The sequence below is a fragment of the Lynx rufus genome, unplaced genomic scaffold, assembly GCF_022079265.1.
Source record: "Lynx rufus isolate CCGP_SWC_20201006 ecotype Redwood Valley unplaced genomic scaffold, mLynRuf1.p SCAF_3, whole genome shotgun sequence".
Lineage (NCBI taxonomy): Eukaryota > Metazoa > Chordata > Mammalia > Carnivora > Felidae > Lynx > Lynx rufus.
Genome location: NW_025814845.1, coordinates 159,390,419 through 159,416,503, shown reverse-complemented (window position 1 = coordinate 159,416,503; position 26,085 = coordinate 159,390,419). Strand labels below are relative to the sequence as shown.

Sequence of the window (26,085 nt, the reverse complement as noted above, 5' to 3'; positions counted from 1 at the left end):
ACCCAAGCTTATAGAGTTAACAATCAAATAAAAAACAATGATCAAAATTGTTTCTAAAGGAAAATACATAGAAGTATAATGAAAAAGTATTAATATTACTTTCTTTAAAATATGCTTCCTGTTATAAATATGTATAAATGGAAATATTACATTTATTCTAATTTCCTCTATTGTTATGACTGTCTTTTATAGCAGTTTAAGGGCCACAGAAAATATGAGGGGTAAGTAAAGAGACTTCCCATATAACCCTTGATCAGCACATACAAAGCCTCCCCTCTAATCAACATCTCCAACTGGAGTGGTACATTTGTTACAATTGAACTTATGTGACACATCATAATCACTCAAAGTCCATAGTTTACATGAAAGTTCTTTTATGGGCTTAAACATATGTATAATGACATGTCTATTGTTATGGTATCTTACAAAGTATTTTCACTGCCCTAAAAATCCTTCATGCTCTGCCCATTCATCTCCCCTTCAGTCCCTGACAATCACTGATCTTTTTATGGTCCTTTTTGTAGTCTGACCTTTTCCAGAATGTCATATATTTGGAATCATAGAGTCTGTAACTTTTTCAGATTGGCTTCTTTCACCCAACTTCTTTTTCAATACTACTTATAAATGTGCAGTTCCTCAAATGTTTTATCATCCTACTTGCTCCTTTATTAAGTGGTGTTAATTTTTCTTTACTTGGCTCCCTAATTCCAAAATGGCCCTAAAACTTAAAAATGGCTGACTCCTTGTTTCTGAAGTGCTTTCTCTTAAAATCTTTTTTGTTTTTTTATTTTGTTTTTAATTTATTTTTATTTTTTGCCAAGACTTTCAGTCTGTACATGTAATGTGTCATTCATTGTCAGGGCTATGACCCTTTACACAACTAATAAGGAATGGGTGGGTTAATTTATTGCCTCTGACCACCACACCAGCCTTGACTGCATAGTAAAGAGAGTATTATGTATATCAGAAAATTCATAGCTTGGGCTATGTACCTTTTGATAATTAGGCCCAACAACTATTCCAGTCTCAATAGCACTTGTTCACATATCCCTGTTGATACAACTGGTTTAAGTTATTCCCTTTTGATGCAGCAATGTCAGGAAACTGAGTAATCTTCTATGCTTCTTGTGTTTGATAGGTTAGTCAATTTTTTTTTCTTTTTTCAACGTTTTTTTTTTGTTTTGTTTTGTTTTTTTTTTATTTTATTTTTGGGACAGGGAGAGACAGAGCATGAACGGGGGAGGGGCAGAGAGAGGGAGACACAGAATCGGAAACAGGCTCCAGGCTCTGAGCAGTCAGCACAGAGCCCGACGCGGGGCTCGAACTCACGGACCGCGAGATCGTGACCTGGCTGAAGTCGGACGCTTAACCGACTGCGCCACCCAGGCGCCCCAGTCAATTTTTTTAAAGTTACCCTTAATATGAATAATTATGACTAAATTATATCAAATAATGGAAGAGGAGAGTAACATCAGCAAATGTTAGAATAGGAGATTCCTGGCTGCATATCCACACAGAAATGCCTGTTTTAACAACTACCTTGAATGACAATCTGGCTGAAAGGTTCTCTAGTCCCCAGGTGAAGCAAAAAATCTGAGAGTAGATTCATTGGAAGATGGTAAGAACAGTTTGATTTTACCCACATTATCCGTTACTCAAGGTGGCACAGCTCAATGCCAAGAGAGACTCTTGGCTTGTGATTTCTCTGACGGAGGAAAATAAAAGTGATGAGAAGCTGGTTTCCCCAGCCCTGCAAAACACTGTCCAAGAGACTTACTTTTGTCTCACCCGACTCAGACCACTTAGGGAATTGGCATACTTAAATAGTCTTGGGATACCAAGGAGTAGGGAAAAGAGATGGGGATTCACATCAACTAGCACATAGATTACAACAACCAGCCACATATCTAATTAACTGTCTTACAGACTTCAGCAAGAACCTCACCCATGAGCCAACAGGATGTGTTATCTGAGGACACCCACAACAAGCCAACTAACACCCCCAGTACTCCATACTCACAACCTGTCACCAGAATGACAAACTCTCCAGCAGATGTCACACATGAGGCTCCAACAAGTGGGCACAATCCTGCAGACAACACATGGATATCAGCACCTGGCTGGACTTTGCTGAATTGCACAACCTTGAACACTTCAAGGCACTGTTTTATGGAAATTTTCTGAGGGGCTCTCCATAGCCATACTGACTTTCTGGGATTGAGAGAATGTGTACAACCCTAAACTCTGGCCCTCTGGAAGTATGAAACAACCCGAAGAGGAGTGGAACAAGCACACCCATAAAAAAGGTCTGAGAGACCCCCAAAACTCTAGTTGGTCTGACTACTGACTGGTTTCTTTCTCTCTCGAAGCCAGCTAGTAAACACTAGAAGAGATGTGAAACACTTCAATTGTGAAGGCAGCAATTCAAGACTTCAAGAAACATCAAGAATCAAGGAAATGTGATGCCAACAACAGAGGTCTTGTGGAAGACAAATGAAAGAAATGGAAATGTACAAAGTGTCTGACAAAAAATTAAAAATAATCATCATAAGCTCAGACAAGAGAGCACAGATAGACATAAACAAAATCAGGAAAACAATACATGAATGAAATGAGAAGTTTCACAAAGAAGAGAGAATTTTTTTTAAAAAGAACCAAACAGAAGAAATTCTAGATCTGAAGAATACAATGACTGAACTGAAAAATTCTATTAAAAAGCTTTAAAGGCACAGCTGATCAAGCAGAAGAAACAGTTAACTCAAGGGCAATCATTTAAAATTATCCAGTCAGAAGAACAAAAAAGAAAAAAATATTAAAGAGAGCCTATGTCTTGGGGCAGTTAATATGGTGTAGTAAGGGGATCCTGGGTTTGTCTTGTCCCTTGAACATAGCTAGATGGACATCAAGCCATTTTGAATACCTAGGGAATTGATCTGAGGACTAACAGAACAATCTGTATAATTTGAGGGAGAGAACACAACAGGTACATGGTGCAAAGAGGTGAACTGGGGGAGAGAATAGCCACAGTGCCAGTGCCACAGAGGGCAGACAGCCGTTTTCCCAGAGAGGAGAAAGATGGGAGGTAGGAGGAGAAGTGCATCAGATTTGCATAAGAAAGCACTCCCCCCTGAAAGCAGCAAGAGAGAAGGAGTGAAAACATCCATAGGGGACTGCATAAGAAAACTGTTCCCCAAAACCACTGACAGAGGAAAAAGGACAGTTTCAATACCACCAGTATTTTCTACGAAGAGTGGAGCACAAAGTCTGAAGTTTCAGAGGTCAGCCCCTGGTGGTGTTCCCAGGAGGAAGCAGGGTGGAGCCCCTGGAGTGTGCAGAGCCATCTGAGGATAACCTGGGTTGCTCAAGGAGAAGCAGTTCCCCTGCTTGGAGTATGCTTGGTAGAGATGATACAGCCTCTCTGTGGGCAAAAGACAGGGCTGGCACCATCAAGCTGCCACCTTCACCCATTCACCCGTAAAGGAACACAGACACTGGCTGAAGGCAGCATACCCTGGTGCCAGTTGTGTGTTGTGACTTCCCGTTAACTCTGAGCCCCTGCCACTGAGCAGTGGCATGACTATTTCCTGAGACATGCTGGCCACAGTGTGGTGACACCCTCCCCCAGAAGATCACTGCGTCCAAATCCCAAGGGTCTCTGAAGTATTTTGAAACACAACCATACCTGATATAAAATTCTGGAAAGAGATGCTGCCTGGTAGGCAGCCACCTGGGACACAGGGGAAGGCAGGGTGCTGACAGAAGTGGGGGATATAAGAGCGGTGACTGATATGCAATCCTGTGTCTGTGAGGGCATGAATTTCCTACTCTGGAGACTAGACAGTAGTGTGAAGCCATTTTCACCTTTAGTCCACCAATACTGTCGGACACCAGGAAGCTAAAAAGCACGACCAAATGGAGAATGGAGCTGTTACACCAAGAGCCCACACACTCCCGGCCCTCGAGGCACATCTCCACTAGAGCAAGTAGGATTGAGAATCAGAACAGCAAGCTCCTCCCTCAGAAGACCAGCGTGAATCCCTTCCATGAACTTAATCTACTGCCCACAGACTGCTGCAAGGTTTTAGCTCTAGGGGAAACTGGATCTAGCTTCATTTGGGATTTTTTGTTTGTAATTTGTTTATTCATTTTTCATTGTTGTTGTCGGTTTTTGCTGTTGTTGTTGTTATTTTTCTTTTGTGTCTTGGATGTAGAAAGAGCAAAATTTTTTATTTTATTTTTTATTTTTAAAATTTTTATTTTTTGCTCTTTTCTTTGTTTTCTATCAAGCTTGTGTTAACAGGAAGACCAAAACACACCTAGGATCTAGCTTCCTTTATTTGATTTTTGCACAATTTTTGTTTTTATTTCATTCTATTGTTGTTGTTGTTGTTGTTGTTGTTGTTGTTGTTTCTTCCTCCAAAATGACAAGATGGAGGAATTCAACTCAAAAGAAAGAAAAGAAGAAATGATAGCCAGGGTCTTAGTAAATGTAGTTATAAGTAAGATATCTGAACTAGAATTTAAAAGAACAATGATAAGGATACTAGGCAGCTTTGCAAAAGCATAGAATACATCAGATAATCCCTTTCTGCAGAGCTAAAAGAGCTAAAATCTAGTCAGGCTGAAATTAAAAATGCTATTACCAATATGCAAACCCAAATGGAGGCCATAAAAATGAGGATGGGTAAGGCAGAGGAGTGAATTAGTGATATAGAAGATAAAATTATGGAAAATAATGAAGCTGGAAAGAAGAGGGAAACAAAGATCAGGGACACAAAAGCAGAATTAGGGAACTCAATTACTTATTAAAACATAATGACCTTTGTATAGTAGGAGTGCCAGAAGGTAAAGAGAGAAAAAAGGGGCAGAAGGTTTATGTAAGCCATTTATCACAGAAAACTTCCCTAATCTGGGGAAGAACACAGACTTCAAATCTGTGTTCCAAGAAGCACCAAGAACTCCCATTAAATTCAACAAAGGCCAGCCATCACCAAAACATATCATAGTCAAACTCACAAAATACAAAGACAAGGAAAGAATCTTGAAAAAACTTAAAAGTCCCTAAACTATAAGGGATCAGGTTGGGATCAGGTTCACAGCAGATCTTTCCACAGAAACTTGGCAGCCAGAAAGGAGTGGTAAGATATATTCAATGTGCTGAATGTAAACAATATGCAGCCAAAAATACTCTATCCAGCAAGGCTGCCATTCAATATAGAAGGTAGAAAAGAGTTTCCCAAACAAAAACTAAAGGACTTCATGACCACTAAACCAGCCCTACAAAGAAATTTTAAGGGGGAACCTTTGAGTCAGAAAAAAAAAAAAAGACCAAAAGCAACAAAGGCTAGAAAGGACCAAAGGACATTACCAGAAATATCAATTCTACAGGTAACACATTGGCACCAAATTCATCTCTTTCAATAATTACTCAGAGTATAAATGGACTAAAGGCTCCAATCAAAAGATATAAGTTATCAGAATGGATTAAAAATAAAAACCCTCAGGAAAGTAGGGATAGAAGGATCATATATCAAGATCATAAAAACCATATACGAAAGACCCAACACTAATATCACCCTCAATGGGGAAAAACTGAGAGCTTTCCACCTAAGGTCAGGAACAAGACAGGGATGTCTACTCTCACCACTGTTATTCAACATAGTATTGGAAGTCTTAGCTTCAGCAATCAGACAACACAAAGAAATAAAAGGCATCCAAATCAGCCAGGAGGAGGTCAAACTTTCACTCTTCGCAGATGACATGATACTCTACATGGAAAACCCAAAAGATTCCTCAAAAAAATGGCTAGAACTGATCCATGAATTCAGCAAAGTTGCAGGATATAAAGTCAATGCACAGAAATCGGTTGAAGTGACAGAAAGAGAAATCAAGGAATTGATCCCATTTACAGTAGCACCAAAAACCATAAAATACCTAGGAATAAATCTAACCAAAGAGGTGAAAAATCTATACACTGAAAACCATAGAAAGCTTACGAAAGAAATTGAGGAAGACACAAAAAAATGGAAAAAGATTCCATGCTCCTGGATAGGAAGAACAAATATTGTTAAAATGTCGATACTACCCAAAACAATCTACATATTTAATGCAATCCCTATCAAAGTAACACCAGCATTCTTCACAGCTAGAACAAATAATCCTAAAATTTGTATGGAACCCAAAAAGACCCCAAATAGCCACAGAGATCTTGAAAAAGAAAGCCAAAGCAGGAGGTATCACAATCCCAGACTCCAAGCTATACTACAAAGCTGTAATCATCAAGACAGTATGGTACTGGCACAAGAACAGACACTCAGATCAATGGAACAGAACAGAGAACCCAGAAATGGACTCACACATGTATGGCCAACAAATCTTTGACAGGGCAGAAAAGAATATCCAATGGCATAAAGACAGTCTCTTCAGCACGTGGTGCTGGGAAAACTGGACAGCAACATGCAGAAGAATGAACCTGGACCACTTTCTTACACCATACACAAAAATAAACTCAAAATGGATGAAAGACCTCAATGTAAGACAGGAAGCCATCAAAATCCTCGAGGAGAAAGCAGGCAAAAACCTCTTTGACCTCAGCCGCAGCAACTTCTTACTCAACACATCTCTGGAAGCAAGGGAAACAAAAGCAAAAATGAACTATTGGGACCTCATCAAAATAAAAAGCTTCTGCACAGCGAAGGAAACAATCAGCAAAACTAAAAGGCAACCGACAGAATGGGAGAAGATATTTGCAAATGACATATCAGATACAGGGTTAGTATCCAAAATGTATAAAGAACTTATCCAACTCAACACCGAAAAAACAAAAAATCCAGTGAAGAAATGGGCAAAAGACATGGGCATGGAGACTTCTCAAAAAAAGACATCCATATGGCCAAACCGACACATGAAAAAAATGCTCAACGTCACTCATCATCAGTGAAATACAGATCAAAACTACAATGAGATACCACCTCACACCTGTCAGAATGGCTAAAATGAACAACTCAGGAAACAACAGATATTAACGAGGATGCGGAGAAAGAAGATCTTTTGCACTGATGCAAACTGGTGCAGCCACTCTGGAAAACAGTATGGAGGTTCCTCAAAAAATTAAAAATAAAACTACCCTACGAGCCAGCAATTGCACTACTAGGTATTTATCCAAGGGATACAGGTATGATGTTTCCAAAGGGCACATGCACTCCAATGTTTATAGCAGCACTACTGATCATAGCCAAAGTATGGAAAGAGCCCAAATGTCCATTGGTCGATGAATGGATAAAGAAGATGTGGTATATATATACAATGGAGTATTAGTAATCAAAAAGAATGAAATCTTGCCAGTTGCAACTATGTGGATGAAACTCGAGGGTATTATGCTAAACAAAATTAGTCAGTCAGAGAAAGACAAATATCATATGACTTCACTCATATGAGGACTGTAACAGATGAACGTAAGGAAGGGAAGCAAAAATAATATAAAAACAGGGAGGGGGACAAAACATAAGAGACTCTTAAAAATGGAGAACAAACAGAGGGTTACTCAAGGGGTTGTGGGAGGGGGGGGATGGGCTAAATGGGTAAGGAGCATTAAGGAATTTACTCCTGAAATCATTGTTGCACTATATACTAACTAACTTGGATGTAAATTTAAAGAATAAATAAAATGATTAAAAATAAAGAAAAAACAAACAAACAAACATCTATTGGACATTCACTATGTGTCATACTGGGTGTTATCACTCCCAGAGAGATTCTCCATGCCCCAAGGACATCTTAAAATCCAAAGTAATAAATCCATTGTGAAATTTTAAGCACTCTAGTATCTGGTAGGGCATGTATTTGGGAGCAGGGAACCACACAAGTAGTCACAATAGTATTTTGAACTTTGGAAAATCCCACAAGCCTTATTCAATTTCAACTTCCTTCTACTTTCTTCCAGAACAAGTTTTCCGGATAAGGCAAAGTATCCCATTTACACTTATCCAAATCTGTATATGGAAGGAGGGGTTAAGGAAGTGGTGGGGAGTGGGGGCTTTCATTTAAAAGCTTACCATAGCCATTATATAAAACAATGGAATTTGTCACTTTCAGAAATAGAAACATAGCCTCAGTGAATCTCTGTGGTCTCATATTATTTTGTGTTTTATGACTGTCATTATTCCCTGTGTATAAGAAGAGTTATAGCAGTTATATTATATCCGTTTGGACTTCAACTTTCTTTGACTAAGATTAAAAACTACTGAGATGCCTGAGTAGCTCAGTCACTTAAGTGACTGACTCTTGATTTCAGCTCAGGTCATGATCTCACAGTTCATGAGATCAAGTCCCGAGTTGGGCTCTGGGCTGACAATGTGGAGCCTGCTTGGGATTCTCACTCTCCCTTTATCTCTGCTCCTCCCCCACTTGCGTGCATGCATTCTCTCTCTCTCTCAAAATAAACATTTAATAAATAATAAATAAAATAAATAAATGTAAAAGCTTCATGATTATGTTAATAAACATGGTTTTCTAACAAAAAAAATGTTTATGTCTCTAATTTGGAGCACCCAAATATAGAAAAAAATTAATAAAAAACACAACGAAACTCATTGATAATAATACAATAATATTAAGGGATTTTCACACCCCATTTACAGCAATGGACAGATCACCTAAGCAGAAAATCAACAAGGAAACAATGGCTTTGAATAACACAGTGGACCAGATGAACTTAACAGATGCATTCAGAATATTTCATCCTAAAGCAGTAGAATACACATTCTTTTCAAATGTACATGGGACATTCACCAGAAGGGATCACATACTGGATCACAAATCAGCTCTCAATAAGTACAAAAAGATCGAGATCATACCATGCATATTTTCAGACCATAAAGCTATGAAACTTGAAGTCAACCACAAGGAAAAAAAAAAGCCCTCAAACATGGAAGTTAAAAAACATCCTACTGAAGTATGAATGGGTTAACCAGGAAATTAAAGAAGAAATTAAAAATACATGGAAGCAAATACAAATGAAAACACAACAGTTTGGGATGCAGCAAAAGCAGTCCTAATAGGAAAGTAAATTGCAATTCAAGCCCATCTCAAGAAGCAAGAAATATACAATCTAAATATACAATCTAAACTTACACCTAAAGGAGCTAGGAAAGGAACTGCAAATAAAGCCTAAAGCCAATAGAAGAGAAATAATAAAGATTAGAGAAATAAATAATATAGAAAAAAAAAACAGAAGAAACCAGTAGAACAGATCAACAAAACTAAAAGCTGGTTTTTTGCAAGAATTAACAAAATTGGTAAACCCCTAACTAGACTTATCAAAAAGAAAGGAGAAAGGGCCCAAATAGATAAAAATCACTAATGAAAGAAGGGACCAACACCACAAGAGAATACTATGAAAAATTATATGCCAACAAACTGGGCAATCTGGAAGAAATGGACAAATTCCTGGAAACATACAAACTACCAAAACTGCAACAGAAAGAAATAGGAAACTTGAAAAGACCCATAACCAGCAAAGAAATTGAATCATCTATCAAAAATCTCCCAACAAACAAGAATCCTGGGCCTGATGACTTCACAAGCCATCTATTCTTCTCAAACTGTCAGCAAAGTCACAGGATATAAAATCAACTTGCAGAAATCTTTTGCATTTCTATACACCAAAAATGAAGCAGCAGAAAAAAAAAACTGCTGGATAAGAAAACTATTCAAGGCAAAAAATTTCCTTCAGAAATTAAGGAGGATTAAAGACATTCCCAGATAAATAAAAGCTAAGTGAGTGCATCACCTCTAGACCTGTCTTATAAGAAATCCTATAGGGAGTTCACCAAATTGAAATGAAAGGACAATAACTCATGAAAACATAAAAGTATAAAACGCACCGGTAAGTGTAAATATATAATCAAATTCATAATTCCCTAATACTGTAATGATGGCAAAATACTTTTATCTCCAGTAAAAAGTTAAAAGATAATAGTATTATAAAGTAAATATTATTACATAATTTGTTAAAGGATGCACAATATAAAAAGATGCAAATTGTAACATTAATAGCACAAAATGTGGGGGAATTAAATGAGAATTTAAAATGTAGAGCTTTAGTATATGATTGAAGGTAGGTTATTATCAGCTTAAAATAGATTATTACAGGGGCGCCTGGGTGGCGCAGTCGGTTAAGCGTCCGACTTCAGCCAGGTCACGATCTCGCGGTCCGTGAGTTCGAGCCCCGCGTCAGGCTCTGGGCTGATGGCTCGGAGCCTGGAGCCTGTTTCCAGTTCTGTGTCTCCCTCTCTCTCTGCCCCTCCCCCGTTCATGCTCTGTCTCTCTCTGTCCCAAAAATAAATAAAAAACGTTGAAAAAAAATAGATTATTACAGGTGATGAGTATTAATACCAGGTGTTGTATGGAAGTGTCGAATCACTGTATTGTACACCTGAAACTGTACACTGTTACACTGTATGTTAACTACTAGAAGCGTAAACAAAAAGTTAAAAAAATAAAAATAAAACTACTTTACAATCCAATAATCGCATGACTAGGTATTTACCCAAAGAATACAAAAACACTAGTTTAAAGGGATACATGCACCCTGATGTTTATTGAAGCATAATTTACGATAGCCAAGATATGGAATCAGCCTAAGTGTCCATCAAGTGATGAATGAATAAAGAAGTGGTATATATACATATATACAACAGAATATTATTCAGCCATAAAAAAGAATGAAATCTTGCCATTTGCAACAACAAGCTCAGCAAAATAAGTTAGACAGAGAAAGACAAATACCATATGTTTTCATTCATATGTAGAATTTAAGAAACAAAACAAACAAGGAAAGGAGAAAAAATAAGAGATAGTCAAAGCAAGAAACAGTCTTTTAATTATAGAAAACATACTGATGGTTATCAGAGAGGAGGTAGGTGGGGTTATGGGTTAAATAGGTGATGAAAATTAAGAAGTGCCCTTTTTGTGATGAGCCCAGGGTGATGTATGGAACTGTTGAATTACTACATTGTATACCTAAAACTATTATCACACACTGTATGTTAACTAACTGGAATTAAAATAAAAACTTAAAAAATAGACTATTATATCTATTATATCTATAAATTTTTTTATGTAAGCCTTATAACAATCACAAAGAAGAAACCTACAGTGGATACACAAAATATAAAGAGAAACAAATTAAAGAATGGCACTACAAAAAATAAATCACAAAAGAAGAGAGTAAGAAAGGAATAAAGGAAAAAAAGAACTAAAACAAACAAACCAGGAAATGATTAACAAAATGGCAATAGAAAGTCCTTTTAATTATCAATAATTACTTTAAATGTAAACGGATTTTTTCCAATCAAATTTCTATTACAGAACCCAACAATAAGCTGGCTATAGGAAACTCAAATTACCTTTATGGACATGCAAGGGCTGAAAGTATAGGGAAGAAAAAACTATTCTATGCAAATGGTAACCAAAAGAGAGCAGGGTTTGCTATACTTATGTAATATAAAACAGACTTTCAATTAAAACAATCACAAAAAAAAGGTCAAGAAAATATAACACTTGTAACTACACATGCACGAAATATTGGAATGCCTATAAACTTAAGTAAATATTGACAGACCAAAGGGATAAACAGACAGCAATTCAATAATAGTAGAGGACTTCAATACCCTACTATTGACATTGGACAGAGTAATCAGAATGAAAATTAGTAAGAAAATAGCAGGCCTGAATAAAACTATAAACCAAATGGACCTTAAGGACATATATAGAACATTATGTCCAATAAGAACAAAATATTCTCAAGCACATGTGGAACATTCTCCAGGACAAAACATATGTTGGTCCACAAAGCAAGTTTTATGAAATTTAAGGAAACTGAAATAATATCTAATATCTTTTCCAAGCACAATGTTATGAAACTTCAGAGAAAAAAACTGAAAAATCCACAAAATGTACAATTTAACATCATACCTGAACTAATGGACCACAGAAGTAGGAAAAAAGGAAATCATAAAAAGTGTCTTAAAATAAACAAAAACAAATACAAAAAACAACATACCAAAACATATGCGATATAGCAAAAGCAGTTCTAAGAGGTAAGTTTACAGCAATAAATGCCTATATTAAAAAAAAATCTCAAATAACCTAACTTTACCCCTAAAGGAATTAAAAAAGGAAAACAATCTAAGACCCAAGTTAGTAGAAGAAAGGAAATAAGAAAGATCAGAGCAGAAATAAATGAAATAGAGACCAGAGAGACAATAGGAAAATAATAAATTAAACCAAGAGATGGATTTTGAAAAGATAAACAAAATGGCAAAACTTTAGCTAGACTACTCAATAAAATAAAATTATGAAAGAAAAGAAGAGACACTGAAATTAATACCATAGAAATACAAAGTATCATTAGAGACTTCCATAAAAATTATCCACCAACAAATTGCATAACACTACAAGAAATGGATAAATTCCTAGAAACAGGCAATCTATCAAAACTGAATCAAGAAGAAATGGAAAACTTGAACAAAGTAACCACAACTAAAGATATTCAGTCTGTTATCAAACTTCCTAACAAATAAAAGAACAGGACTAGATGGTTGCACAGGTGAATTCTATGAAATATTTAAAGAATTAATGCTAATTTCTCTCAACTCCCCCAAAAATTAAAAAGGAAAGAACTCTCCCAAACTCATTTTACAAGGCCAGCTTTACCCTGATCCAAAGACAGACAAAGACACTAGAAGAAGAAGAAGAAGAAGAAGAAGAAGAAGAAGAAGAAGAGAAAGAAAGAAAGAAAGAAAGAAAGAAAGAAAGAAAGAAAGAAAGAAAGAAAGAAAATTACAGGCTGATATCCCTCATGAACATAGATGCAAACATTCTCAACAAAATATCAGCACACCAAATTCAACAGCATGTTAAAGGTTCATATATCATGATCAAGTGAGGTTTATCCCTGGGATGTAAGGATGACACAGAAAGCAATAAACATAATATACCCCCATTAATATAAATAAGGGTAAAATTCATGTAATCCTCCAAAGAAATGAAGAAAAAATATCTGACAAAATTCAACACACTTTCATGACCAAAGTTCTCAACAGTTTGGTATAGAGCAAATGTATCAATATAATAAAGGCCATATATGACAAGCCGTAGCTAACATAATTTTCAATTGTGAAAAGTTGAAATCTTTTACTGTAAGATCAGGAACAAGACAAAGTTTTTCATTCTTACTACTCCTTTTTAACACAGTACTAGAAGTCCTAGCCAGAGGAATTAGGCAAGAAAAAAGAAATAAAAGATATCCAAGTCAGAAAGGAAGAAATAGGGGCACCTGGGTGGCTCAGTCGGTTAAGCATCCGACTTCGGTTCAGGTCATGATCTCATGGTCTGTGGGTTCGAGCCCCACATCAGGCTCTGTGCTGACAGCTCAGAGCCTGGAGCCTGCTTCAGACTCTTTGTCTCCCTCACTCTCTGCCCCTCCATGCCCCCCCTCTCAAAAATAAACAAACATTAAAAAAATTGTTTTTAAAGAAAGGAAGAAGTAAAACTGTGGGGAAAAATGGAAAGATGTTGGTCAAGGGTACACATTTTCAGCCATAAAATGAATCACTATGGGGATCTAATGTACAGCATGGTAACTATAGTTAATAATGTATTGTATATTTGAAATTTTCTTTGTAAATGTTAAATATTTTTGCTATGTAAAGTTGTAGATGTGTTAACCTTATTGTAATCATTTCACAATATATACTCGTATGAAGTCATTACATTGTGCACCTTAAACTTACACAATGTTATATGCCAATTATATCCCAATAAAGTTTGGGAACAAAATTTTTTAAAAAAATTTTTAATGTTTATTTTTAAGAAAGAGAGACAGAGACAGAGCATGAGTAGGCGAGGGGCAGAGAAAGAGGAAGACACAGAATCTGAAGCAGGTTCCAGGCTCCAAACTGTCAGCACAGAGCCCGATGTGGGGCTTGAACTTAGGAACCGTGCGATCATGACCTGAGCTAAAGTCAGACATTTAACCAACGGAGCCACCCAGGCACCCCAGGAACAAAATTTTAAAGATAAAAGCATATTCTTACTCCAATCCTACCTGAACATCTGCCATTTACTTTTTTCATAGTTTGCTTCTTTTTTCTTTAGATTTCCAGTTAATTTTTCTGGTTGTGGGGCAATTATTCAGGAATTCTTTAAATGCTTTAAATAAAGAGCACTTAATTGATTGTAACAATAACTGAACTGCAAAGGAACAGAAGATTTTACCAGAAGATGGTAAAGAGAATTTACCTAACAACAATAACAAAAAAAATCTAATCTAACTTCTTGACCCCATGTAAGGTAGGGTGTTAAAAAATAAGACCTTACTAAGAGGGTTGCTTCAGATGCATGTTAATCATAGGAATGTCTCAACAGGTACAAGAAAGATTTGTAACAGTTGGGAAAGAAGAATCATCAGGCATATGTACATGAGACTTCTGGAAATGACAGATTACCAAATGGACTGAAGTGTAAGAAGGGTCCAGTGTACTTGGATATAATACAATGGGAAAGGCAGATAGGATATTGACATACTTCCCAGCTCTTTGAAACAGTATTTCAAGAAATTTAATGCTGAGCTACTCTAAAATAGATTGCCTCTTACCTTGCAATCTTGTGTGCAACATTCCCCGGAGCCACACTGTTTATTTGCTTTCATTGAACATGTTTTAGGATCACAGCAGTCTTTATGTGTACAATTCTGTAAACAAATAGACAAATTCAAACTGTCTCTTCTGACATCAGTTATGATAATTTGTCTTTTAAATCATACAGAGAAAGACAGATACCATATGTTTTTACTCTTATGTGGATCCTGAGAAACTTAACAGAAGACCATGGGGGAGGGGAAGGAAAAATAAAGGTTAGAGAGGGAGGGAGGCAAACCATAAGAGACTCTTAAAAATGAGAATAAACTGAGGGTAGATGGGGGGTAGGAGGGAGGGGAAAGTGGGTGATGGGAATTGAGGAGGGCACCTGTTGGGATGAGCACTGGGTGTTGTATGGAAACCAATTTGACAATAAATTTCATATTATAAATAAATAAATAAATAAATAAATAAATAATATTTTTAAAAAGCAAAAAAAAAAACTTGCCAATTTCACCTAAATTGTCAAATTTATTTACATAAAGTAGTTTTTAATATTCCTTATGTACCCTCTTTCATTACTGATACTGGGAATTTCTTTCTTTTCCTCATTTCTCTTTCATCAGAACAGCAGGAGATTTATCAAATATATTGATTATTTTCAAAGCACTGGCTTTTATTTTCATTGATATTCATTTTCTGATTTCTATCTCATTGATTTCTACTTTTATCTTTATCATTATTTCCTTCTACTTATCATGGATTTAATTGGACTAATATTTTAGTTACCCGATGTAGCATTCTTAATCATTGATTTTAGACCTTTCTTCTCTCCATTATAAGCATTTGTAGCTATAGATTTTCCTGATAACACTATAATTCAGTTTTAACTGAATCTCATAAATTTCGATGTTATGTTTAAATTTTCATAACTGTTAAAAATATATCCTAATTGCTTTTGTAATTTCTTCTTTGAGCCAAGGGCCATTTAGAAGTGGTAGCTTAATTTCTAAATATTTGGGAACTTTCGAAGATATCTTATTATTATTGATTTCTAATTTAATTCTCAACAAAAAATAAATATTTTGAGATTTATTTCATGTCACAAAATGTAGTACATCCTGATGAATATTCCAAGTTCCCTTGAAAGTAATTTTTATATTAAGTTATTAAATATAGTGGCCTATAAATATCATTATATTAAGGTGGTTGGTAGTAGTATTATTCAGGTCTTCTACATCCTTACTGATATTTTTGTCTAGTTGTTCTATCACTTACTAAGAGATGTGAAATAAACCTCCAAATAAGATAGTGCTTCATGAAATTTGAAGTTCTACTGTGTGTGTGTACATGTAGATATATTTTTATAAGTGTATACATATTTATTATTGTTATAACTTCCTTATGTATTTATCCTTTTATAATTTTGAAGCATTAGTATATCTCTATTTTATATATTAATATAGCTCTTATTAGCTCTCTTATATTTACTGTTTACTTGTTATATCCTTTTCCATTCTATTATTTTCTGCCAAACAGAGCATTTGGGCTTAAAATATATCTCTTGTCTCTTGATTTTTATGTAGTCTGATAATCTCTGGCTTCTGATCAGAGTGCTTGGCCTATTTACATTGAATGTAACTATTAATATTTATGTATTTCAATTTGTTATTTTACCATTTGTTTCCATTTATTTCATCTTGTTTTTGTTCCTCAATTCTTCTCTTGTCTTATTTTGTGCTGATGAAATATGTTTAGCATGTCATTAAAACTCCTCTATTGGCTTTTTAGCTGTATCTCTGCATAATTTTTCAATATTTGCTCTGGGATTTATAGTATGTATCTTTCAAATACTCTAATCTACTTAGAGTTAATACTGATTTTCTTCACGTAAATAATAGAAATCTTGCAACAGCTTATTTCACCTTCCACATTTAGTGCTGCTGCTGTTATTGTATAGATGTAGATATGTAGATACACACACATATACACATAGTGTGTATATGTACATATATATTTTTGTGTGTTTATATGCATATAAACATATATGCATCCATATCCACAAACATACCCCTACATATTTGTATATTTAGTATATATACATACAAATACATATTTATAGGCACATATATGTATTGTATCACTTATGCAGTGAATAAGTGTGTATATATTTACATATCTGTGCATGTATATAATGTAGTCAGTAAAATTAAGAGCAGAAAAGAAAGCATACATATAACTATTTATTTTTACCCACATATTTACCAATTCCTGTGTTCAGGAATTTTTAATTCTTCAAACATTTTAAAATCTTAGGATATTCTGTAGTACAAGTTTACTGTGACATATTGTTTTAGCTTTTGCTTAACTGAGAATAACTTTATTTGCTTCCATTTTAAATTTTTTTTTTCAACGTTTATTTATTTTTGGGACAGAGAGAGACAGAGCATGAACGGGGGACGGGCAGAGAGAGAGGGAGACACAGAATCGGAAACAGGCTCCAGGCTCTGAGCCATCAGCCCAGAGCCTGACGCGGGGCTCGAACTCACGGACCGCAAGATCGTGACCTGGCTGAAGTCGGACGTTTAACCGACTGTGCCACCCAGGCGCCCCTATTTGCTTCCATTTTAAATGATAATTACTTTGATTCTAGAAATCTTGATTGTTGACCTTTTTTTTTCTTTCATCACTTTTTGTCATTTCAAAGTCTACTGACCTCCATTATTTGTTATAAGAAGTCAGCTATGAATTTTGTATCACTGTATTGTGCATCTAACCTGTCTTTTTAGGCTGAAATTAAGTTTTTCTTTTTATCTTGGGGCTTTGGGAGGTTTTACTACTCTAAGTATAGAGGTGGGTTTTTTTTGTGTCTATATGCTTGTAGTTTGCTGAGCATCTTGGATCTGTAAGCAAACGTTTTCCTTCAAATTTGAAAAATAATCAGCATTATTCCTGCATATTTTTTTCTGCCGCCTACTTTCTCTTTTCTTTACCTTGAAATCCAATTACACCTACATTGGACCACTTAATATTTCCTTTCAGGTGGACTCAGTTGGTTAAGCGTCCAACTCTTGGTTTTGGCTCAGGTCATGATCTCACGATTCATGGGTTCAAGTCCTGTATTGGGCTCTGCACTAACAGTGTGAAACCTGTTTGGGATTCTCTCTCTCTCCTTCGCTCCCTGCCTTTCCCCAGCTCGAACTTTCTCTCTCTCTCTGTCTCTCTCTCTCTCTCTCTTTCTCAAAATAAATAAATAATTTTTAAGAAAAATGTTTCTGGGGTGCCTGGGCGGTTCAGTTGGTTAAGTATCTGACTTTGGCTCTTGGAGCCTGGAGCCTGCTTCGGATTCTGTGTCACTCTCACTGCCCCTCCCCTGTTTACAGTCTGTCTGTCTCTCTCTCCCCCTCAAAATTAAATGAATAAACATTAAAAAAATTTTAAGAAAAAATAAAAAATATCTACTCTCAAGTGTCTGAGGTTTTTTGCTATTTTTCTTCAACTTTTTTTCTCTCTATTCTACAGATCATATTTTCTTAATGTTCTGTTGGTCAAGTTCATTGATTACTCTGCTTTTGGTCAAGTTCACTGATTCTGCTTTTGTTGTACTTTTCACTTCTAGACTTTAAATTTATGTGGTTTTTGTAGTTAACTTATATCTGTTGAGATTCTCTAGCTGCTCACTTACTATGATAATTTTTCCTTAAATGGTTTGAGCATAATGTCCTTTCATGCTCCTAATATTCAAAATAACTACTGTGAAGTCTTTATCTGCAAAATACAATATATTTGGACTTCTCAGAGTCAGTTTCCCTTAACTGCGTATTTTCCTAAATATGGTTCACATTTTCCTAATTTTCTGAATGTCTATTAATTTTTTATTAATAAGTTAGACAATATAGATACAATGATATAATGCCCATATTCAGCTGTGACCTTCTAGAGGCTTTTTTTTTCTAACAGGAAATTAAGTAACCTGGAAACAAACTGTAAGCTTTGTTTCCCCTACAATGTACCGCAGCTATCTTTGCTCAATTCATATGGCTTCCAACTGCTGAATTTTTAGCCAGATTCCCTGATGTAATGTAGCATTCATGCAAGGATTTAGGCAGAGACAGTACTTAGATTTCAGGGTATAATCTACCTGTAATTGCCTTGTTTCTGAAGATTCCTCTTTAATTTCCAGTTGTAGCCAGTCTCAGGCTCTACATTCTGATAAATGAAACCAGTAGGGCTTTGGATTTCTGCTGCCTGAATTGCACATGGTTAGAAAATATTCTCTTAAAAAAAATCATTGAACTCACAGGGTTCACCTGGTGCACCGGTGTCTTTCAATGGTCTCACCCTACTTTTTTCCTCCGTGGGGTATTTCTGGACTATGCATATTTTAGCAGTCAGCCAAATATGTGTAAAATTAGTCATCAGATTTTAGGTTTTAGCACTTTCACAGTTGTCTTATTTTCAGGGTTTTCCCCTTAAATTTCCAGTGATTCTCATCCCTGAAATCTGTTTTCTGTCACACCGAGTCAGTAAAGCTGCAATTTTTCACAGCTATTTCATTCTGCCACAACTGTGGAAGTAGAGGAGCACCCAAGACTAGGAAAACATAAACTCACAATTCTTATCTGTTCCAGCTGCAATTTTTCAAGAGTAAACTCTCCTCTGGCTTCTTTCTTTTAAATGTGTTCCAGTGCCATTAAATACACACACACACACACACACACACACACACACACACACACACATACACACATATATAGTAAATATAAATATGTCTATATATAATGTATTACATATTTTTACATATTGTATATTTAATAACATATTAATATATAGTTAATAATATGTTCCATATTTTACAATTGCTGTTTCATTTTATTATCCTATGACTACTTCACTTTGTTGTCAATGCTTCCTCTATCATCTTTCATTTTTCTTTGGGTTTGGTTCTATATTTATATATTTTCTACAGGTGATAGATTTTTTAAAAAATACTTTTAATTGACATCACCTGCCAGTAGCACACTTTTCACTCTATATTAGCAAACAATGCATTTTGCTATTCCATTGGTAATAGTCTATGGTCTTTAGATATTCCTGTTTTTGTTACTGCTTGATGTTAAAAGTATATTTCTTCAACTCTTTAGACACTCTTTGTGGTAAGTAATTATTTTGTTTGGAGTTGATGCATACACTAAAGAATGTCAGAAGGTAAATATTATCTAAAAGGCTTTTGCTGTCCACTTTAAAAAAATAGCAAAATTAGGAAACTTAAAAGCTTCCATCTTCCCCAAAGAAGGTCTTTTTAAATTTATTTTTCTAAAAGACAAGGTATTCATCTTTTTCTTTTCTATTACACACATATACAGGAAATTTTAAAATTGAAAAAATTTCTACTAACCTTTACAGTGCCACAATCACACTGTTCACCCTGTTCCAATTGTCCATTGCCACATGTCCTTTCCTTTTGTTGTTTATAAACTGGCATTTCAGGAAGGATTCTCTGAAGACATCCAAGGCCGGAATGTGAGGCCAAGTATTTAAAGTCATCCAACGTACAGGTGCTAAAATCCTTTACACCCCGAGACTGCCTAAAATATTTTAAAAATGGGTATGACAAAAATTATTGCTGTATATCTCTGCATTTCCACTAATGTATGATGTTTTAGAAAGATATTTAAAAAGCATTATGGGAAAAAAAAGCACATTTTGAAAACTATTCATTGCATTGATAATATGTTTTACCATATTTTTAAAATTTCACCATGAAAATTCTTGGAATGAAAAAAAAATCCAAAATCTTTTCATTGCCATTCATCCTGTTTTAAACAAGATGTGTTATTTACCTGTCTTATGACATTTATTAAACCTTTAAACATAAGAACTGTGTTCACTTTATTTACTTTGCCAATGCCAAACAATTGAATTTTAAATGTTTAGCCTCAGTATTTAGCACATTTTTTATTTTTTTTAATATGTCTTGCATTTTTCTTGTAATGCCAATATAAACATGTTTGCATTAACTTAAGTACATATTAGGGCTTTTGTTCAACATAATTAAACATTTTTCAAATAAAAACCTGTGGTTTGAGCTACACAATGGGAGGGGCACCATAAGTACCTGTCTTGACAGTGAGAGAGCTGTTAGCACTCTAGTAATAGCTCAGCATCCAACTAAAACACTATAAAGAATCTGACTTAAGAGTAAAGATTATGTCCTAGACCAGGGGGTGACAAGCTTTTTCTGTAAAGGGCCAGGCAATAAATATTATAGACTAATATGCCATAGACTGTGGTACAACTACTCAACTCTGCCACTGTAGTACAAGAGCAACCATAAACAATAGGTAGAACAATAAGCCTAGCTGTATTTCAATAGAATTTTATTTACAAACAGGCTACCACCGAAATTAGCTCGGGGATTGTTGTTTGCTGACCTCTGCCCTAACTAGAATCTACTCTATCTCAATTCCAATAGAGCCTAAATTCAAGCCCTGACAAGATCCCCAGAAGAGAGTGAATTTGGAAGTTCAATCTGGCCAAGTTATAGGGGTTTCAAAATACCCTGAGCTTTCTATAGATCCATATTAACAAAGTGTAAAACCAAGCATGTAAAATTCAATATAATTAGCCAATAATTGAATTTCCAAGAATCAATGCTTTTCAGAGGAAGGTAGGAGAATCCAAGCTTTCTATTGTATTATCAAAAATATCTAATATGCTAATAATAATAATAACAACAACAGAAACACAAAGAAATAAAAAATGTGATCCATAGTCAATGTAAAAAAAAAAGCAGTCAAAAGAAATCAAAACTGAGATGGTCCACGATTTGGCATACAAATACCTAAATTAAAGCACCATAAATATTCAAATAATTAAAGAAAAATGTTTACATAATTCAGAGTCATAGATTCAATACTCAAAATAGAGCACAACTAATTCAATTTACATAAAGTTCTGAAGCAAGGAAAACTAATTGTAGTAATAAATCAGATCAGTTGTTGCCTGGGGCAAGGATAAAAGGTAGAAGGACAATAAGGGTCACAAAGGAACTTTTGGGGAAATGAAACTGTTGCATAATCTCACTGATACTGTGGTTCAAAGATATTTATGTATTTGTCAAAAGTCATAAACTTGTACACTTACAGTGCACAAATTTTATTGCAGCAAAAATCATACCTTTACAAAGTTGAATTTTTATAAAGTTTATAAATAAAATGCTCAAGAAGATGGTGAAAGAATGGATATTCTTCTGAGTAACCACTTATCCAAGGAAGAAGAAATAAATTTAGTTATTATCTACTTTGTGCCTTTACAAAACTTCGGGGTATCATGGATTCAGTAATCAAAGGATAAAATGAAATAATGAGAAAATATACTGAGCTGATTTAGTCACTGCAACATATTTACTGAGCACTCTCCTGGGCAATAGGTGTGTAGTAAAAAGTAGACCAAGTACTTCTTAGGGACAAAAAGCATGAACATCAGGAGAAAAATATATGAAACAAATAGAATGTTGAAATGATGAAAAACCCAACAGAAGGGGTGCCTGGGTGGCTCAGTCAGTGGAGCATCTGATTCTTGATTTTGGCTCAGGTCATGATTTCATGGTTCATGGGATTGAGTTCCACGCTGGATTCTGCTCTGACAGCACAGAGCCTGCTTGGGATTCTCTCTCTCCCTCTCTGTCTGTCCCTCCCCCACTTGTGCATTCTCTCTCTCTCTCTCTCTTTCTCTCAAAATAAATAAACTTTAAAAATATATTTAAGAAATAGAGCAGGGAATATGTATTATTAATGGTTCTAAAATAAAGGCTTTTTTCCTTTCTTCAGCAGTCTTTCAATGGGTCATGGTGTTATTATTTATTTACAATTTAATGTCTTTCTAAATAAAAAAAAATTCTTAATTCGGGGCGCCTGGGTGGCGCAGTCGGTTAAGCATCTGACTTCAGCCAGGTCACGATCTCGCGGTCCGTGAGTTTGAGCCCCGCATCGGGCTCTGGGCTGATGGCTCAGAGCCTGGAGCCTGTTTCCGATTCTGTGTCTCCCTCTCTCTCTGTCCCTCCCCCGTTCATGCTCTGTCTCTCTCTGTCCCAAAAATAAATAAACGTTGAAAAAAATTTAAAAAAAAATTCTTAATTGAAACTACTAACATGAATTGTACCACTCATCCCTATACCATACGATGCCAGTTTTAAATGCAAATATCAAAGCATTTAATTTAGCTTTATGCACAATCACTGAAATTACACAATTCATATGGCTTTTTCTTAGAGGGTGCTTTCAATCTGGCCAGGGGAGAAAAATACAAGTCAGACTCCAGAATGCAGGAAGGAGGAAGAGAGTTTCTCCAGGCATGGAGACACATGGGGGAGGTGGTGGGCCTATTTTGGTTTGTGTTCTGTTGTACTTGAAAAATGTGTATTCTGTGGTTGTTAGGTATAGTGTTCTATAATTGTCAATTACTTCAGTTTGGTTAATAGAAGTGTAAAAGGTCCTAACCAAACAAAAATAAATAAATAAAGGAATATGTGTAATAAAGAAAATTATCTCACACTGCTTTAGGTGACATTGTGCAAACATCTTCTGAACAATAACAAGTGTCAGGATTGTCATAACTCAATCCCAGATTAAAGCCAAGCAACTGCACAATACTGATAGTATATGACTCCAGGGATAAATCCTCTGGATACTAAAGACAAGGAAAAAGAAAAGAGTTAGCTAAGAATACTATAGTATACTATACTATAACAAAATTAAAATTACTATACTATAAAAAATTAGTGTATATTATATATATACTATTCTAAATACAATTATAGTAAAAAAATTAGTACATAAAACTCATTTTTTAAATCAATGCATCCAAGATGCCTATGTAAATGCAATTGTAGTAGAGTTATATAAGCATTTGGATAATAGATTTATTAAACATAGATAAGTAAACACAGTAGTTTAATTTCAAAATACTATTCATGACAATATCAGCTATCTTAGCTAATCCAACTGAGTCTCAAACACCATATTATGTTGCCTCTTTGAGTTATTTTAAAGAAAATGACTTTAATCTTTTATTTTAATAATCAATTTTACATTCTCTCTCCAGTAGGCAGACTCTAAAATGAGTCCCAAAGATATTTACCTCCTGGTATTCATGTCTTTGAGTATTTCCATTCCATTGTGTGTAAACTGGACTTTTTGACTTGCCTCTAATTAACTAAATGTAGAGGAACAGATGGTTCACCATTTCCAAGACAGATTATAAAAAGACTGACTTTTTGGATTCTAGGTCTCAGTCTCTCTGTGGGAAGCCAGCTACTATGTCATGAAGTAGTCCTGTAGAGAGGCCCACAGGAATGAGTTTGGAAACAGATTTTCTGAGGTCTACCACAGCCAAATGACTAAGTTTGGAAGAAAATCCTGCCCATGCTGAACCGTGAGATAACCCTGTCAGCTGTTCCTCAATTGTTGACCCACAGAACTCTCTTGTTTTTATCTCTTTAAGTTTTGGCATAATTGGTTACATAGCAATAGAAAACCAAAACACCCTCAATAGGTATATTGTTCATCTTTGGATAGTTTCCAATTTCTACACAAAGATGTTTCCAGAAGCTTCATTCATAATTCCCAAAACTTGCAAGCAACCACAATGTCTTTCAGTAGGTGAACAGATAAATTGTGGCACATTTTAGACAACAGAATGTTATTAAGCACTAAAAACAAACGAGCTATCAAGTCATGAAAAGAAATGGAGGAAGCTTGAGTACATATTATTAAGTGAAAAAAGGCCAATCTGAAAAGGCTACATATTGTAGAATCCAACTGTATGACTTCCAGAAAAAAACAAAATTGTGGAGACAATAAAAAGCTCTGTGGTTGCAGACAGGGAGGGGAGAAATTAATAGGCAGAACACAGAGGATTTTTAGGGGAGTGAAAACACTTGTTATAATACCATAAATGATAGATATCTATCATCTTTTGCCCTAACTTATGTACAACACCAAGACTGAACCCTAAGGTAAACTATGGACTTTGGGTGATTTTGATGGGTCAGTGAGGTTCATCCTTAGTACAAAAATATCCCATTCTGGTGAGGGATGTGGATAATACAGAAGGCTGTGCATGTTAGGGACAGGAGGTATATGGGTAATCTGTGTACCTTTACCCTCAGTTTTGTGGTAAATCTAAAACTGTTCTAAAAAAAATAGTCTTAAAAAAAAAGTGATGGGTTCCTGATGACCCAGGCTAAAGCACTATGAACAGATGGCAAATAAAGAAGAGTTCAGAGAAGGCATCCATGATCCATGAAGACGTTTCTAAATTTTCCATCCCACAATATTGTGCTGGCTACTTAATAGTTCAACCACAGACACTAAAGCAATCAACTGGTGCATCAGACATTTCAGTCCACCTTCAGAGAAAAGCAATTTCATTTAGTTGAAAACTGCTTGAACTCAAGCACCACCTTCTTCCTCCCATCCAAGCTTTTCATCAGGAGCAGCTCTTAGGACAATATACAATCACTTGCCAGGACATTCCTCATCCCCTCCAGAGTTATAGAGATCAATAATATTAACTAAGAAACACATTTCACTTCTTAGAAGACAAAATGCTGGTCTCTTTAAAGAAGCATTCAGTATAACTTTCAATGTTCCTGATAGGTCCCAGATAGCAGGTTCAACTAAGAGGTATAATGGTCTCCTCAAACAATTCCTTTTCAAATTGTAGTCCAGCAAATGGATCCCTAAATGAGTTTCTCTACTGCCCAAGACTTTAATCTCTCTTAATTCAAGGATGCTTAGTTAACTTACACCTCACATCAACATTAAAAACTTTCCCATTACCCTTTCCTACATTTGAAGGGGATATGTCTTGCCTTCATATATAGAAAGACTCATTATATATGAGGTGTTTTAATTTAGTTATGGGAAGGCCTACAAGACTTCTTATACTTCTACCTGTGTTTCTCCCTTTTACTCATAATAAAATGTTTTCTGTGCTGTTTCACACAACTTATGCCCTACTATATAAAAGTCTTCTCTTTTATTACCCCTTAAATTTGGTAATGTATCAAACTGTATTAATGGGCTAATTGTATTAATGATGTATTTTATGTATTGTGATGCTTTAATATCTGGGGTTTTGCCAATGCTAGACTTCCCATCCCAGGGTTACCCAATTTCTTAAAATAGTAAACAACTTACCTGCAAGTGTATCTTTCATATGCAAATCAATGAACCTATAGCCCATATGCCCTATCCCTTCTTTTATTAGGCTGACATACCCTAGGCCACTCTTCATCTGCCCAAACCACACCAGAGTTAAGTACCAGACAACTAGGTACAGCCTCCATGCGAGAAAGACTGCTGAAATTATTTAAATGAGCCAATCCAAGACCTGCTTACCTTGCCTTACCCATTCCTCCCCAAAGAAACAACAACGG

At 35.5% G+C, this 26,085-nt stretch overlaps 1 protein-coding gene across 1 annotated transcript in view; it reads right to left on the bottom strand.

Moving 5' to 3' along the window:
- The window catches only part of LOC124521202 (disintegrin and metalloproteinase domain-containing protein 5-like), a 132,679-nt gene that overhangs the window by 50,647 nt on the left and 55,947 nt on the right, over nt 1-26,085 (bottom strand). Inside the window, exons 11-13 of the mRNA XM_047092312.1 lie at nt 23,197-23,333; nt 20,041-20,230; nt 14,660-14,755 (exon numbers count right to left, since the gene is read on the bottom strand). Of these exons, the coding sequence (XP_046948268.1) occupies nt 14,660-14,755; nt 20,041-20,230; nt 23,197-23,333 (423 nt within the window). The remainder of the gene's footprint in view (nt 1-14,659; nt 14,756-20,040; nt 20,231-23,196; nt 23,334-26,085) is intronic.